General features: G+C 44.3%; 1 protein-coding gene across 2 annotated transcripts; it reads left to right on the top strand.

Moving 5' to 3' along the window:
- The first annotated feature begins 10,726 nt into the window (after positions 1 to 10,726).
- On the top strand, positions 10,727 to 13,950 carry GZMH (granzyme H). Of its 2 annotated transcripts, none has more exons than XM_522811.9 (5): positions 10,727 to 10,886; positions 12,029 to 12,176; positions 12,686 to 12,821; positions 13,027 to 13,284; positions 13,683 to 13,950. In XM_522811.9, exons 1-5 carry the CDS (start codon positions 10,832 to 10,834, stop codon positions 13,710 to 13,712), a joined length of 627 nt encoding a protein of 208 aa, XP_522811.4. In that variant the 5' UTR covers positions 10,727 to 10,831; the 3' UTR covers positions 13,713 to 13,950. The 2 variants fall into 2 exon arrangements, with proteins under 2 accessions (XP_522811.4, XP_063650015.1); XM_063793945.1 differs by having other exon boundaries at positions 10,741 to 10,886; positions 13,027 to 13,276; positions 13,661 to 13,923.
- Positions 13,951 to 15,008: the final 1,058 nt, after the last annotated feature.

Here is a 15,008-nt window from a genome sequence, read left to right as displayed (position 1 = left end):
CAAGAGCAAACAAATTCAAAAGCTAACAAAAGACAAGAAAGAACTAAGATCAGAGCGAAACTAAAGGAGAGAGAGACACGAAAAACCCTTCAAAAAATCAATGAATCCAGGGGCTGGTTTTTTGAAAAGATCAAAAAAATAGACCACTAGCCAGATTAATAGAGGAGAAAAGAGATAAGAATCAAATAGACCCAATAAAAAATGATAAATGGGATATCACCACTGATCCCATATAAATACAAACTACCATCAGATAATACTATAAACACTTCTATGCAAATAAACTAGAAAATCTAGTAGAAATGGTTAAATTCCCAGACACATACATGCTCCCAAGACTAAAACAGGAAGAAGTCGAATCTCTGAATAGGCCAATAACAAATTCTGAAATTGAGGCAGTAATTAATAGCCTAACAAGCGAAAAAGGCCCAGGACCAGATGGATTCACAGCTGATTTCTACCAGAGGTACAAAGAGGAGCTGGTACCATTCCTTCTGAAACTGTTCCAATCAATAGAAAAAGAGGGACTCCTCCCTAACTCATTTTATGAAGCCAGCATTATCCTCATTCCAAAACCTGACAGAGATATAACAAAAAAAAAAATTTTCAGACCAATACCACTGATGAACATAAATGCAAAAATCCTCAATAAAATACTGGCAAACCAAATCCAGCAGCACATCAAAAAGCTTCTCCATCACGATCAAGTTGGCTTCATTCCTGGGATGCAAGGCTGGTTCAATATATGTAAATCAATAAACATAATCCATCATGTAAACAGAGCCAATGACAAAAACCACATGATTATCTCAATAGATGCAGAAAAGGCCTTCGATAAAATTCAACACCCATTCATGCTAAAATCTCTCAATGAACTAGGTATTGATGAAACATATCTCAAAATCATAAGAGCTATTTATAACAAACCTATAGCCAATATCATACTGAATGGGCAAAAGCTGGAAGCATTCCCTTTGAAAACTGGCACAAGACACAGATGCCCTCTCTCACCACTCCTATTCAACACAGTATTGGAAGTTCTAGCCAGGGCAATCAGGCAAGATAAAGAAATAAAGCATATTCAAATATGAAGAAAGGAAGTCAAATTGTCTGTTTGCAGATGACATGATTGTATATTTAGAAAACCCCATCGTCTCAGCCCAAAACTCCTTAAGCTGATCAACTTTAGCAAAGTTTCAGGATACAAAATAAATGCGCAAAAATCACAAGCATTCCTGTACACCAACAGTAGTCAAGCCAAGAGTCAAATCATGAGTGAACTCCTATTCACAATTGCTACAAAGAAAATAAAATACCTAGGAATACAACTTACAAAGGATGTGAAGGACCTCTTCAAGGAGAACTACAAACCACTGCTCAAGGAAATAAGAGAGGACACAAACAAATGCAATAAAATTCCATGCTCATAGATAGGAAAAATCAGTATCATGAAAATGGCCATAGTACCTGAAGGAATTTATAGATTCAATGCTATTCCCATCAAGCTACCAACAAGACACCAGGAAAGTCAATGGTAGACTTTCCTCACAGAACTAGAAAAAACTACTTTAAATTTCATATAGAACCAAAACAGAGCCCATATAGCCAAGACAATCCGAAGCAAAAAGAACAAAGCTGGAGGCATCACGCTACCTGACTTCAAACTATACTACAAGGCTACAGTAGCCAAAACAGCATGGTACCAGTACCAAAACAGATCAAAACAGATACATAGACTAATGGAACAGAACAGAGGCCTCAGAAATAACACCACACATCTACAACCATCTGACAAACCTGACAAAAACAAGAAATGGTAAAGGATCCCCTATTTAATAAATAGTGCTAGGAAAACTGGCTAGTCATATGCAGAAAACTGAAACTGGACCCCTTACTTACACCTTATACAAAAATTAATTCAAGATGGATTAAAGACTTAAACATAAAACCTAAAAGCATTAAAACCCTAGAAGAAAACCTAGGCAATACCATTCAGGACATAGGCATGGGCAAAGACTTTATGACTAAAACACCAAAAGCAATGGCAATAAAAGCCAAATTTGACAAATGGGATCTAATTAAACTAAAGAGCTTCTGCACAGCAAAAGAAACTATCATCAGAGTGAACAGACAACCTACAGAATGGGAGAAAAATTTTGCAATCCATCCATCTGACAAAGGGCTAATATCCAGAATCTACACAGAACTTAAACAAATTTACAAGAAAAAAACAACCCCATCAAAAATGAGCAAAGGATGTGAACAGACACTTCCCAAAAGAAGACATTTATGCAGCCAATGAAAATGTGAAAAAAAAAAACTCATCACTGGTCATTAGAGAAATGCAAATCAAAACCACAATGGGATACCATCTCACACCAGTTAGAATGGCGATCATTAAAAAGTCAGAAAACAACAGATGCTGATGAGGATGAGGAGAAATAGGAACGCTTTCACACTGTTGGTGGGAGTGTAAATTAGGTCAACCATTGTGGAAGACAGTGTGGTGACTCCTCAAGGATCTAGAACAAGAAATACCATTTGACCCAGCAATCCCATTACTGAGTACAGACCCAAAGGATTAGAAATCATTCTACTATAAAGATACATGCACACGTATGTTTATTGCAGCACTATTTACAATAGCAAAGACTTGGAACAACCCAAATGCCCATCAATGATAGACTGGATAAAGAAAATGTGGCACATATACACCATGGAATACTATGCAAACATAAAAAAGAACGAGTTCATGTCCTTTGCAGGGACATGGATGAAGCTGGAAACCATAATTCTCAGCAAACTAACACAGGAACAGAAAACCAAACACCACATGTTCTCATTCATAAGTGGGAGTTAAACAATGAGAACACATGGACACAAGGAGGGGAACATTACACACTGGGGCCTATCGGGGGGTGGGAGGCAAGAGGAGGGAAAGCATTAGGACAAATACGGAATGCATGCAGGGCTTAAAACCTAGATGATGGGTTGATAAGTGCAGCAAACCACCATGGCACGTGTATACCTATGCAACAAACCTGCACGTTCAGCACATGTATCCCAGAACTTAAAGTAAAATAAAAAAACTAGAACAACTATAACACTATATTCTAATAAACATTATGTAAATCTGGTTTCTCTCTTAAAATATCTTACTGTTTTCAGAGCACTGTTGACCATGGGTAACCAAAACTGCAGAAATTGAAACTGCAGATAAAGGAAGACTATTGTACAAGGATATCAGAAATGTGTCCTAGACAGAAATGTGAGGATACTATTTGGCTCCCTGGCATCAGTTTTTACTTCACATGGAATTAGTAATTCACTAAAGAGATTGTCTTTCTGGAAAACAAACCCTCCTTCCATTCGTAGTACATAAAGTTTAGACAAAGCAGACCTCAGTCTATCCAAAAGCTATGCCCAAGGCTTATACCAATCAAAGTAGCTTCAACTCTTCTCTGACGAATCCTTCATGCACCTAACGCAATGTGGCAGATTGTACTTTCTGTAATGACTGCCACTGCACACCTCCCATCCCAGCAGCTCTCCTTACATGACTTCAAAACTCCTCTCACTGAGAGGCAAAGTCTATGTCCCTTTCTTTTAAATCTGGGTGGGGGCTTTAGATTGCTCCAAGCAATGGAATGTTGTAGAATGGATACCATATGACTTCGAAGTCTAGGTAACAAAAAGGACACAGCTTCTGCCTGGCTTACTTTTTGGGAGGATGATCACTCTGGGAAACCCAGCCATCAAGTGGTGAGAAACAATCCCATGCAGTGAAGCAACATAGGGAGGCCGTCATGGAGAAGACATGAAGCTCCCAGCAACTACTGCTGAACCTGTGAGTGAGTGAACCTTCAAATGATTCCAGCCTCCAGGCTTCAAGTTGCCCCTGCTGACATGGAAGGGAGCAGTGACAAGCTATCAACACCAACCCTGATCCAAATTGCAGGTAAATATTGTTATTGTTTTAAATGACTAAAATCTTTAGTGCTGAAGCACACCTTCTTCTGCATTTCTCCACATCATTCTTTCCATTCCTCTAAGCATGGCCTTCACCATCCTTATCTAATCACTAGTGTTTTTGTGTCCTCCAACAGAGCCAAGGAATCTCATCTCCAGTATCTGTGAGTCTCACACAGAAAAGGACCCCATAAGAGCTGTAGAAAAATCTTTGACCCTCTTTTTTTCCAGATTCCATGGAATTTAGTGGTGTAGTGGTTAATATCAGATGCTCTGGAATCAAGCTATGATGCTCAAACCCTGGCTACTCCCTCCTCACAGTGTGAGATTGAGCAAGTTACTTAACTTCTCTTGATCACAACTTTTTCATGTAAAAATAGAGATAGTATCAATACCTACCTTGCATAATTTCTGGGATAATTCTATGATAGGAAGAACATAAAGTACTTAAAAACATAAGGACTCGGTAAATTCTAGTTGTTGTTATGATATAGAGTATTTTCTCATTTATTCAGCAAACTAATTAGCCATGTACTCTTTCTAAGGTACATTTTAAGTTTTTTTCTTGCACTTGTCACTGTGTTTCATTTCAATCAACTTTAACATAATCAAGCCACATATTTTTTGGCCATTATTTTATCTTCGGTTGCTTATTGATTGTTTAGTTTGGCAGGCCAGTTAGAAATGTGATAAGCTCTGATATCCCCGAGCTTACAGGCACCAGCTCTCCTCAAAATATTAGAGAAAATGTTTCCTAGCTCACATGTTTTGCACATCTGTGTTCTTCTGACCCTATGACTCAGCCCTGACTGCCATTAGACCCCCTGATCTGACCCCAAATGACAAGCTATATACATAATCTCTCCCTGGCACCTATACTCAGCATGTGGAGTGAACCAGCTTAGCCAGTATCATCTAGCACATCACACACAGCTCCTGGGGCCCCAGACCGGTTACCTTAGGATATTCTTTCCATCAGCCAGCCACTAGGTGAGTGGACCGGAAACAAAAGCACTAAAGCTAAGGTGGCTGTACAAATTCTGAATCAGATGAGTGCGGAAACATCACTAACACAACAAACACATAATAAGTACTGTCAATAATAGAAACTGCAAATTTAAAAAAGAAATAGAAAAGAACCACAAAACATGACTTGTTTTTAACTTTCCTTCACAGCCAATGAGTCAAGTCTTCTTCCATCATCAGAGGAGGTGAAGATGCAGAAGAGAGCGGCCACACTTGAAGAGTGAATGAGAGCAGCAGGAGCCCCAGGGGAGGGACCTTGCCTCTTCAGAAGACTGAAGCAGTGACAAGCGAAAAGAAGAAACCTTAGTAAACTGATTAAAGAGAGTTCACCTCCTCCATAAGACACAGGCCAGACCTGGATAATAAGGAGGATCATAGATAGCCCTGGAAATAGATGTTATTTTCCTTGCAATACATCACTTTGGCCCACTGTGCCTTGGGCTGCCCCTCGAGTGCCCAGGCACCCAAGCACCTCTGAGCTTTTCTCTCAGGATGTTCTCTGGAGCTATAAAAATTTGTTCTGTCCAAGAGCAGTCTTAGCCCTCAAGTGAGAAAGAATTAATGCTCCTAGAGACAACTTTCAACCACCTGGAAATGGGAATTACCAGGAAAATGACCCAGCCTCCTGAATTTTGGAAAGACAATGCTGACATCCATTCTTTGTGGATTCTCAAAGAGTCCCCAGCAGGATTCAGCTCCAGATACCCACAGCAATAGGTAGCTCAGTAATGCACTCATGGTTAGCTCTCCTTATTTTCCGTTTCATTCTTCCTACTTCCTCGCTCCAGTCTCTTGGAATTATCTCAGAAAAAAAATTAATTACCTCTAACTAAATCCTTGTCTCGGCCTGTTTTTTGAACAAAAGACTCAAATTAAAATCCAATTGTATTGGGTTGAAGAGTGTCCCCCCAAAGTTTATGTTCACCCACAACCTATGAATGTGACAGCATTTGAAAGCAGGGTTTTACAGATGTAACTAAGTTAAAATAAGTTCATACTTGATTAAGAGGGACCCTAATCAAATGACTGGCATCACTTTAAAACAGGTAAATGTGGACACAGACACACAGGGAAGATCACCCAGCAACAGATATAGAGATTGGAGCAATGCATCTACAAGCCGAGGCAGTGGCAAGGATTGCTGATACCCCTAGAAGCTAGGAGAAGCATGGGACAGACTTTGCCAGGCACTTCCAGAAAGAACCGACTCTGCTGATACCTTGATTTCAGGCTTCTGGCCTCCAGAACAGTGAAAGAATCAATTTCTGTTGTCTGCTGCCACCAGTTTGTAATACTTTGTTATAACAGCACTAAGAAATTAGTACAATACCCCAGAGTGTCTTAGGGTCCAAGAAAACAGAAACCACTCCAAATATTTGCAAACAAAAGGAGTTTATTCCAGGGAACTGATTACATGACAGAAGCCAAAGAGGGTAAAATGAATCAACCGAGAGATTAGCAATAGCAGGAAGCCACTACCACACCTAGCTGGAGGCATGGAGGGAGCAAGCAGTGTTGCCAGGACGCTGATCACCTGGCAGAATATGAAACCATATCTAACCTGCCAGGTGAGAGCTGGAGCCAGGAGGAGAGCTGAGGAGTCATCCTGAAACAGTCTGCAAGCTAAGAAGAAAGAGTGGGAAGGAAAAAGACCCTAATTCTTCAGCACCACCCATTGGCTTGGTCCAAGAAGACAGAGCTGTCAGACAGAGAAATCTGTGTGATGTAGACTGTGTCACAGAGAAGAGCAGCAGGAAGATGAGGGCTGGATCTGAAAGCTACCTGGGCAAGGATCCAAACCAACAACTCCACTCCAACCCCATGAGACTCAAAGGAAGAGAGTTTAAGCTTTTGCTGTTTTTTAAATAAATTACTAGGATCCATAATAATACCAGTAAAAGGTGAGATCTGAAGGATGAGAGACACTATGAAGAAACAGTGTGAGACAGTAATAATGCACTGATGATCATGGCAGTACAAAAAATGGGAAGTCCTTCATGAGTCAGGTTTCTTTAAACCCACATGCAACTCCCACTTGGATGGACACAACAGTATGTGAAGACTCACACTGTGTTCTTTTGTTCCAAGAACCACCACAGGAACACACCAGGAAAACCAAAGGAATTCACACACCCTTTGAAAGAAGCAGGACACTGCTGCAAATTTTGCAAAACAGGTGAAAAACTGTAAGTTCCCAAAGTGTGAGAGGGAAAAAACCTGCTTCTGAACACACATCCCCACTGGGGAATCTGAATATCCAGATCAAGGGAGAATTTAACCTTAACTTGAACTGAAACGAATGTATGCAGTCACACAAAATATAAAAGTAGAAGTATCAGTATCAGAAGACTACAAGGCACTTCCAGTCTTCAGCTTGAGCCCAGGGAAGCCATTCCTGACTATATCTCACAGGATCTCTCAGGAAAGGCAGCCAGTGGAATTGGGGAGGGGTCACCAGGTGAAGGAAGCTTCCAACTGAAATTGGTAGTGGTTTCAATTGGACACAAATTTTCTTTAGTGGAGTCTGGGGGACGAGTGGGAGCTTTGGCAATATGAGCACATGAACTCAGAAGCAAAGAAGCCACTCCCGTTGGAGTGGGCAGATGGGGAGGGGTGATATCTGAAATCCATGCTTGCTTTCTCAGTGGGAAAGCTCACAGCCTTGGGCAAGATCTGAGTGGGGCACTTTGGGAGTGAGACTGGCCTTGCCAACTGTGTGGGAGCTGGGTGAGGCCTCTTGCTACCAGCTTTCTGCCACTTCCCTGGTGAATTATATGACACAACAGGGGTAGCCAAGATCCCCTCTGGAAAATAACCCCATTGGCCTAAGAACCACCCCCACATCCCGCACAGTGGCCACAGCAAACCCCACACAAGGAGACTCTGAGCCCAGACCCACCTAACCCTGCCCCAACATGATGGTATTTCTTTACTCACCCTGGTAACCAAACACAAAAGATAGAAACTCTTGGGAGCTTCCAGGCCCCACCCATCATCTGAGAAACCAAAATACTTACCCTGGCCAACTTAGGGCAAACCTAGATCCCTCTACTACCAATGCAGCTGGTGCTCTCTTGAAAGCACCACCTCTTGGCTGGAGGCCAAACAACATAGGCCATTACAGCAACTCATGACAGAATAACCCTGAACCCAGGAAGGAGAAGATAACACCTAATTCCAATGCCTGCAGCATCCTGGCTAAACAGAGGTCCTGAGTGTGTCCACATGAAAACTTCCCTGCTAGCATAACCAGCATTCAAGAAACCCAGCACGCTATACATATCTACAACCAAGGACTCTCAGAGTCTACTTCACTCCCCTTCCACCTCCACCAGAGCAGGTAACGGTATCCATGGCTGGGAGACCTGAAAAGAGATCACATCACAGGAATGTCTTTGCAGACATTCCCCAGCAGCAGCTGGAACCTGGTAGCGCCACTGGGAGGCTAGACCCAGAAAAGCAGTAACAGCCAATGCAGTCCAGTGGTCAGAAAGTCCCATCCCTAGGGGAAGGGGGAGAGCACCACATCAAAGGATCACCCCATGGGATAATAGAATCTGAACAGCAGACCTTGAGTTCCAGACCTTTCCAATGAAATAGTCTACCCAAATGATAAGGAACTAGAAAGGTAATTCTGGTAATATGACAAAACAGAGTCCTATATCACCTCCAAAAGATCACACTAGCTCCCCAGCAATGGATCCAAACCAAGAAGAAATCTCTGAATTGCCAGATAAATAATCCAGAAGATTATTAAGCTACTCAAGGAGATACCAGAGAAAGGTGAAAAAACAACTCTAAAAATTAAAAAATATATATATACATAAATATAGGATATGGGTGAAAAATTCTCCAGAGAAATAGATATCATAAAGAAAAAATAATCACAACTTCTGGAAATGAAAGCCATGCTTAGAGAAATACAAAATCCACTGGAAAGTTTCAACAATAGACTAGAACAAGCAGAAGAAAAAACTTCAGAGCTCAAAGACAATGCTTTCAAATTAACCCAATCGAACAAAGACAAAGAAAAAATAATTTTTAAAAAATGAACAAAGCCTCCAAGAAATGTGGGATTATGTTAAACAGTCAAACCTAAGAATAATTGGTGTTCCTGAGGAAGAAGAGAAATCTAAAAGCTTGAAAACCTTATTTGAGGAAATAATTGAAGAAAACTCCCGTGGCCTTGCTAGATACCTAGACATCCAAATACAAGAAGCTCAAAGAACACCTGGAAAATTCATCACAAAAAAGGCTATCACCTAAAGTCCTATCCCAGTTCTGTTAAAGTAATAGCAGGAATAGCACCTTATAAATACCTAGAAAAATAGTAGAAGGAAACATGCTTAAGCATTAATAATGATCTCTTGTGGTAGAATTTTTGGTAATTTTAATTTTATCATTTACATGTTCCTACTTAACTATACATATATATTTATACATATACATATACATAAATATACAAACATATGTATATATACACATTTTTGTTTATGGACAGCCTATGACTGTGAGCCAAGGGACATCAGAGACATGGCTCTCTGGAAACTGAGAGAATACTTAGTGGACAGTTTTTTGTTTGTTTGTTTGTTTGTTTTTGAGATGGAGTCTCGCTCTGTCGCCCAGGCTGGAGTGCAGTGGCGCGATCTCAGCTCACTGCAAGCTCCACCTGGGTTCACGCCATGCTCCTGCCTCCGCCTCCCGAGTAGCTGGAACTACAGGTGCCCGCCACCACGCCCGGCTAATTTTTTGTATTTTTAGTAGAGACGGGGTTTCACCATGTTAGCCAGGATGGTCTCGATCTCCTGATCTCGTGATCCACCCGTCTTGGCCTCCCAAAGTGCTGGGATTACAGGCATGAGCCACCGCGCCCGGCCTTAGTGGACAGTTATTATCAGGATGATCAGCATCCATTTTTCCATCACCTGGCAACAACAACTAGCATTTCTCAAGGGAAATCCCCTCCTCATTCATAAGCACCATAGATGGAGTGGAACAGTCCCCACCTCAGCTTAAGGAGGGCTAAATAACCAAAGCATAAAGCAATCAATCCACTACACTTCAATGGACCCAATGATGACTCATTTTGGTTCAATAAATATCAAGTCCAGAACTTTTGTGCAGAACTGTGGAATAGAAAAAGTTATCTTTGTCACAGAATATTTATATTTAAAGAGGGGATTCTAAATATTCCAAAAATATGAATCCGAGATAGTGGTAAGATAGGAGTGGGTTGCCATTTGGAGTATTTGTTGGGTGTGTGCAACTCTGCGTACTGCTAAGGCAAGTCCAGCCTCCGTCTCACACCAACAAGCAGATTTCCCCACCACGGCCCTTACCATCTTGTACTCTAACCCCAGATTTTCAGTCTACTCTTGCTAACCATCAACTCTTCAAGGGCAAGAGCCATGTCCCTCATATCCCTGCATCTGGCTTGCTAAATAATTATTCATGATTTTATCTGAGTAGAAAAAGAGCCAAGAACTGAGAAAAGGAGACATTCTTGGTTCTCAGTCACTGAGGAGCTTCTGCGGTACCAGCCTTTCTGCTAGCTGCAGCCACAGCTTCAACAGCTCCACCTCCTTGTTCTTTATTCTTGCTTTCACCTTGTTACTCAGCAGCAGGGGTGTAAATGTAACAGTGCCATGTCAACTTAAACCAAACCAGAGAATTTTAATAAACCACCTTCTATAATGACACCCATCAAAACCAGAAGGGGACAAGTCTAGGAGGTCTCTGAGGTTACTGTACCCATCCCTCCTTCATCTCCCTCCAGCATTTGTTTCTGGAAGGAGTCAACACCAACAACTCTGACCTGGGCAGCCTTCCTGAGAAAATGCAGCCATTCCTGCTCCTGTTGGCCTTTCTTCTGACCCCTGGGGCTGGGACAGGTAAGTGACTATCCCTATTCCAGAGGCCTGAACCCATCTTATAAGATACCCTGTACCCATGAGCACTGGTCAGGAATTTTCCTCAATCTGAGCCCACCTCCCATTCCACACCCAAACTTATAAATCTGAGGCTAGATAGACACTCAGCAAAGATCGAAAAATGAAGGGTGTTCCCTAAAAGGTTTAATGGGTATTAGCCTCTCCCTAGACCTCTCCTTCATGACCTGGAGTGTGGATTGTTCGTAGAAAGGCATTTGGTAGGGAATGTGAAGCTAAAAAAGATAAGTAATTATTACTCTACACTCCAACCCAGGAAAGAGGAGCTCAGACACCAAGTTGCAGTCATAGGAGTTGTCACTGGACCCAGCTTAAGAACCACTTAAATTATTCAGTGCCCCCACCCAGTCACCCCTGCCAGGAGAGAAGCCCATGGTGCAACTGATCTCAGAGGTGACAAGATGACTGTGTCCATAGCTCTCCCATTACCTTGGCTCCACCTGGGCTTTGCGATTCATTTTTAGTTGATTTCTCCACTTCCTTCTGCCTTTGCAAGCCCTCGGCTACTCCACTGACCTGGTGATAACCCCCTCTAACATCCCTGAGGTCCTGAATCCCACCAGCACTACCCCCACTAAACCTCAGCCAAAGGCTAATTGGAGGCTATTCATTTATGCACCAAACAACACTTACTGAGAACCTAGAATGTGTTCGGCCCTGGCACATGAGAATTTTAGAAAATCCAACTCCAGAAGCTCATGGGTAGATCATTAGAAAATGGCACCAATCAGGAGGACAGCAGAGGCTCAGAGGGATCAGAGAGACTCACTAAAAAGGAGGAGCCTGGGAAGTCCTGTCCAGGATCCTCTGGGGCTCTACCACTGTGAAAATAGATCTTTCTTCCTCCATGTGTTTCTGCAGTAGGATGCAGAAGTCAAGCACTGTCCATTCTGAGAAGGTTCTGAGACTTAAAGTTCAGAAAAGCTTGCTCTGCCTGCAAGGAGTACTGCCTGCAGAGCTCAGGAGGATCCTCCCTCACTGTCTGCAGCACACAAAACACTTCACCCTCAATCACTGTCGTCCTAAGCCTTCTCTCCTGACTGCAGCCATCCCCAGCTACTTTATCTTCCAGTCTTTCCTTTCAGAGGAGATCATCGGGGGCCATGAGGCCAAGCCCCACTCCCGCCCCTACATGGCCTTTGTTCAGTTTCTGCAAGAGAAGAGTCGGAAGAGGTGTTGCGGCATCCTAGTGAGAAAGGACTTTGTGCTGACAGCTGCTCACTGCCAGGGAAGGTAAGGAGCAGCACCAGCTCACCTCCTGAGTTCCCCCTACAGGGACCCTTGTTTTCTCCTGGGGACTGCAGCCCAGGGGAGCTTCCAGAGTTCCTGGTAACACAAGCCCATGAAAGCTCATCGGAGCAGCCACCTGGGAATAGGACTAAGATGATGAAAGGATGAGAAATAGGACAGGGTCAGAGGGTCAGAGGTCAGAGCAAGTGGCATGGTTTCACACACTGGCCCAACAAGGCAGTAGTAAAGGTTGAATCCATGCATTAAGGATCAAAATGCAAACTCGAGCAATTTCATGATATTTCCTGAAGGCAAGAGAGAGCCCCCAGAAGCCCTACTCTTCATGTCTTTGTGAAGTAGAGGGCACAGTCACTCAGCCCTGGAGCCCTCCTGTCCCTTCAACTTCCCCTCAGCTGCAGCCCTACCCTGCCACAGCTGTCATCTGCTCTTCACTGCTCCTGGGCTGTATCCCCTGTGACTCCACCCCCATCCTCACTCTGCTCTCTGTGCAGCTCCATAAATGTCACCTTGGGGGTCCACAATATCACGGAACGGGAGCGGACCCAGCAGCTTATCCCTGTGAAAAGACCCATCCCCCATCCAGCCTATAATCCTAAGAACTTCTCCAACGACATCATGCTACTGCAGGTGAGGCACACTCCTGCCACTCTTGCTCTTCTTGGACCAGTTGGTTCCACTCCCACTGTGATGCCAGCACTTTCCTCCTTTCCATCCTGACCTCTTGGCCAGTTCCTGTGCCTTAGAGGAGAGGGAAGATGGTGCAGCCCCATCACTGTGTCGGGGTCCAGAAGGCCATTGCCTGACCTGGACTTTCTTGCTTCTTCCCCACCAGCTGGAGAGAAAGGCCAAGTGGACCACAGCTGTGCGGCCTCTCAGGCTACCTAGCAGCAAGGCCCAGGTGAAGCCAGGGCAGGTGTGCAGTGTGGCTGGCTGGGGTTATGTCTCAATGGGCACTTTAGCAACCACACTGCAGGAAGTGTCGCTGACAGTGCAGAAGGACTGGGAGTGTGAACGTCTCTTCCATGGCAATTACAGCAGAGCCACTGAGATTTGTGTGGGGGATCCAAAGAAGACACAGACCAGTTCCAAGGTTGGATTTCCATCCTCTACCCAGAAAGACCACAGGGAGAGAGGAACTTGAGGGAGTTCTGGGGTATGACAGTAGCCAGATCTTTATGCTCTCAGCCCAGAGCTTGGGCAGCCTGTGTCCTCCTGGAATCTAGTCTTTAGTCCACTCCTTGGATGGATTGGGGTGGCTGGAGGGGAAGGATCTGTCATCCCACAGTCACTTATCACCAAAGTGTCCATGAGAATTGCAGAGAAAGGCTTGGTCTGGGGAGAGCCAGAAAGCACAGCCAGGGCCATGCTGGAGACCCAGGACTGAGGGAGGTGACAAGGCCTGCCTGGCACTGATGTCACACAAAATCCATAACAGAGACCACCCATCCCAGGGAACACTAGCTCAGTCTTTCCTCTCTCTGTTCACAGGGGGACTCCGGGGGGGCCCCTCGTGTGTAAGGACGTAGCCCAAGGTATTCTCTCCTATGGAAACAAAAAAGGGACACCTCCAGGAGTCTACATCAAGGTCTCACACTTCCTGCCCTGGATAAAGAGAACAATGAAGCGCCTCTAACAGCAGGCATGAGACTAACCTTCCTCTGGACCTGACCATCTCTGGGACAGAGGCAAGAATCCCCAAGGGGTGGGCAGTCGGGATTGCAGGACTGTAATAAATGGATCTCTAGTGTAAATATGACTGAAGTCTTATTTATTCACTGAACCATCTTCAATATGCGACAACACTGCTCCAAGCAGCCGTCTGCTGTCAGTTCTGGCTTTTGCTTCTTCCTTTCTCCCCCAGCCCTCCCTCCTCCCTAAACCCCATGCTGTACAGTTTTTTCACTAATTTCTCAATCACATGTCTTTGATACTGAACCCTCTGTTAGAGTTGGTTTGAACTCCATTATAAACAAACAATCTTCACCCCTCTCCCTTCACAAAAAAAAAAAAACCTCTCTGGACGTTAGGAATTTCTTATCGTCTCTAAACCAACTACCTACTCCCCTAACAATGTAGCAGAGAATGGAGCAGGGCAGTGGAAAGGAAATAACTCCAGGGACTCAGAAGGCCAGGGGCCATGCCATGAGTACTCAGTTTCCTATTTCCAGGGCCTGTCCCTCCGACGGGGGCAGGCTTCTCCCACAGTCAGGTCTGCCTGCAGCTTAGGAGGTTGAGATGCTCCTCTGCATCTAGGTCCCGTTTCCCTGCCCTGGGCCCAGCCCTGAGCTCAGTCAACCTTCTTCCTTCCTGGCCGGCCTTCCCAGCTCCCAAGAGTTTTTCACCCAAGTGCCCTGACTACCAGTTTCTTTCCCTTCTAGCTCACCCTGTTCTGAAGCCAGCCTCTCTCTCATGTCCCTAACAGAGTTCCCAGCTCTGTGTGAATTCTTCTCTACTGCTTGTCCCAGCCAGACCTGGGCTGCCAGCCCACCTGATGCTGATCAGAGGAGCCAGCTCTCATCTTCCACCTGGGCAGGGCTAGCTGAGGCCCTCAGTCCAGTGCAGCTTTCCCCAGGGTCTCAGGCATCACCTTCTGTGGAGCCACTCAGCAGCCTCAACATCTTTCAGCCTAGCCTGGCCTCAGACCCAGACTCCCCCTGTTGGCAATCTGGGGTTATGGCAGCTGTGCACCAGAGGGCTCCAGGGCCACTGGGCTGGAAGTAACACTATGCCATTTATCAATAGACGAATACTTGCTGATCTCTCTCTTTGTGCCAGGCATATAATAGGCCCTGTCCCTGCTTTTGGAAATTTTAC

This window comes from Pan troglodytes, chromosome 15, assembly GCF_028858775.2.
Source record: "Pan troglodytes isolate AG18354 chromosome 15, NHGRI_mPanTro3-v2.0_pri, whole genome shotgun sequence".
Classification (NCBI taxonomy): domain Eukaryota; kingdom Metazoa; phylum Chordata; class Mammalia; order Primates; family Hominidae; genus Pan; species Pan troglodytes.
This window is presented reverse-complemented; position numbering and strand designations above follow the sequence as displayed.

Bases quoted from the DNA above. Each gene is read 5' to 3' on its own strand.
- GZMH (XM_063793945.1), top strand. From the start codon at position 10,832: ATGCAGCCATTCCTGCTCCTGTTGGCCTTTCTTCTGACCCCTGGGGCT. The intron at 10,887-12,028 runs GTAAGTGACTAT...CTTTCCTTTCAG, and splicing joins GACCCCTGGGGCTGGGACAG to AGGAGATCATCGGGGGCCAT. The intron at 13,277-13,660 runs GTTCCAAGGTTG...ACACTAGCTCAG, and splicing joins TCCAAAGAAGACACAGACCA to TCTTTCCTCTCTCTGTTCAC.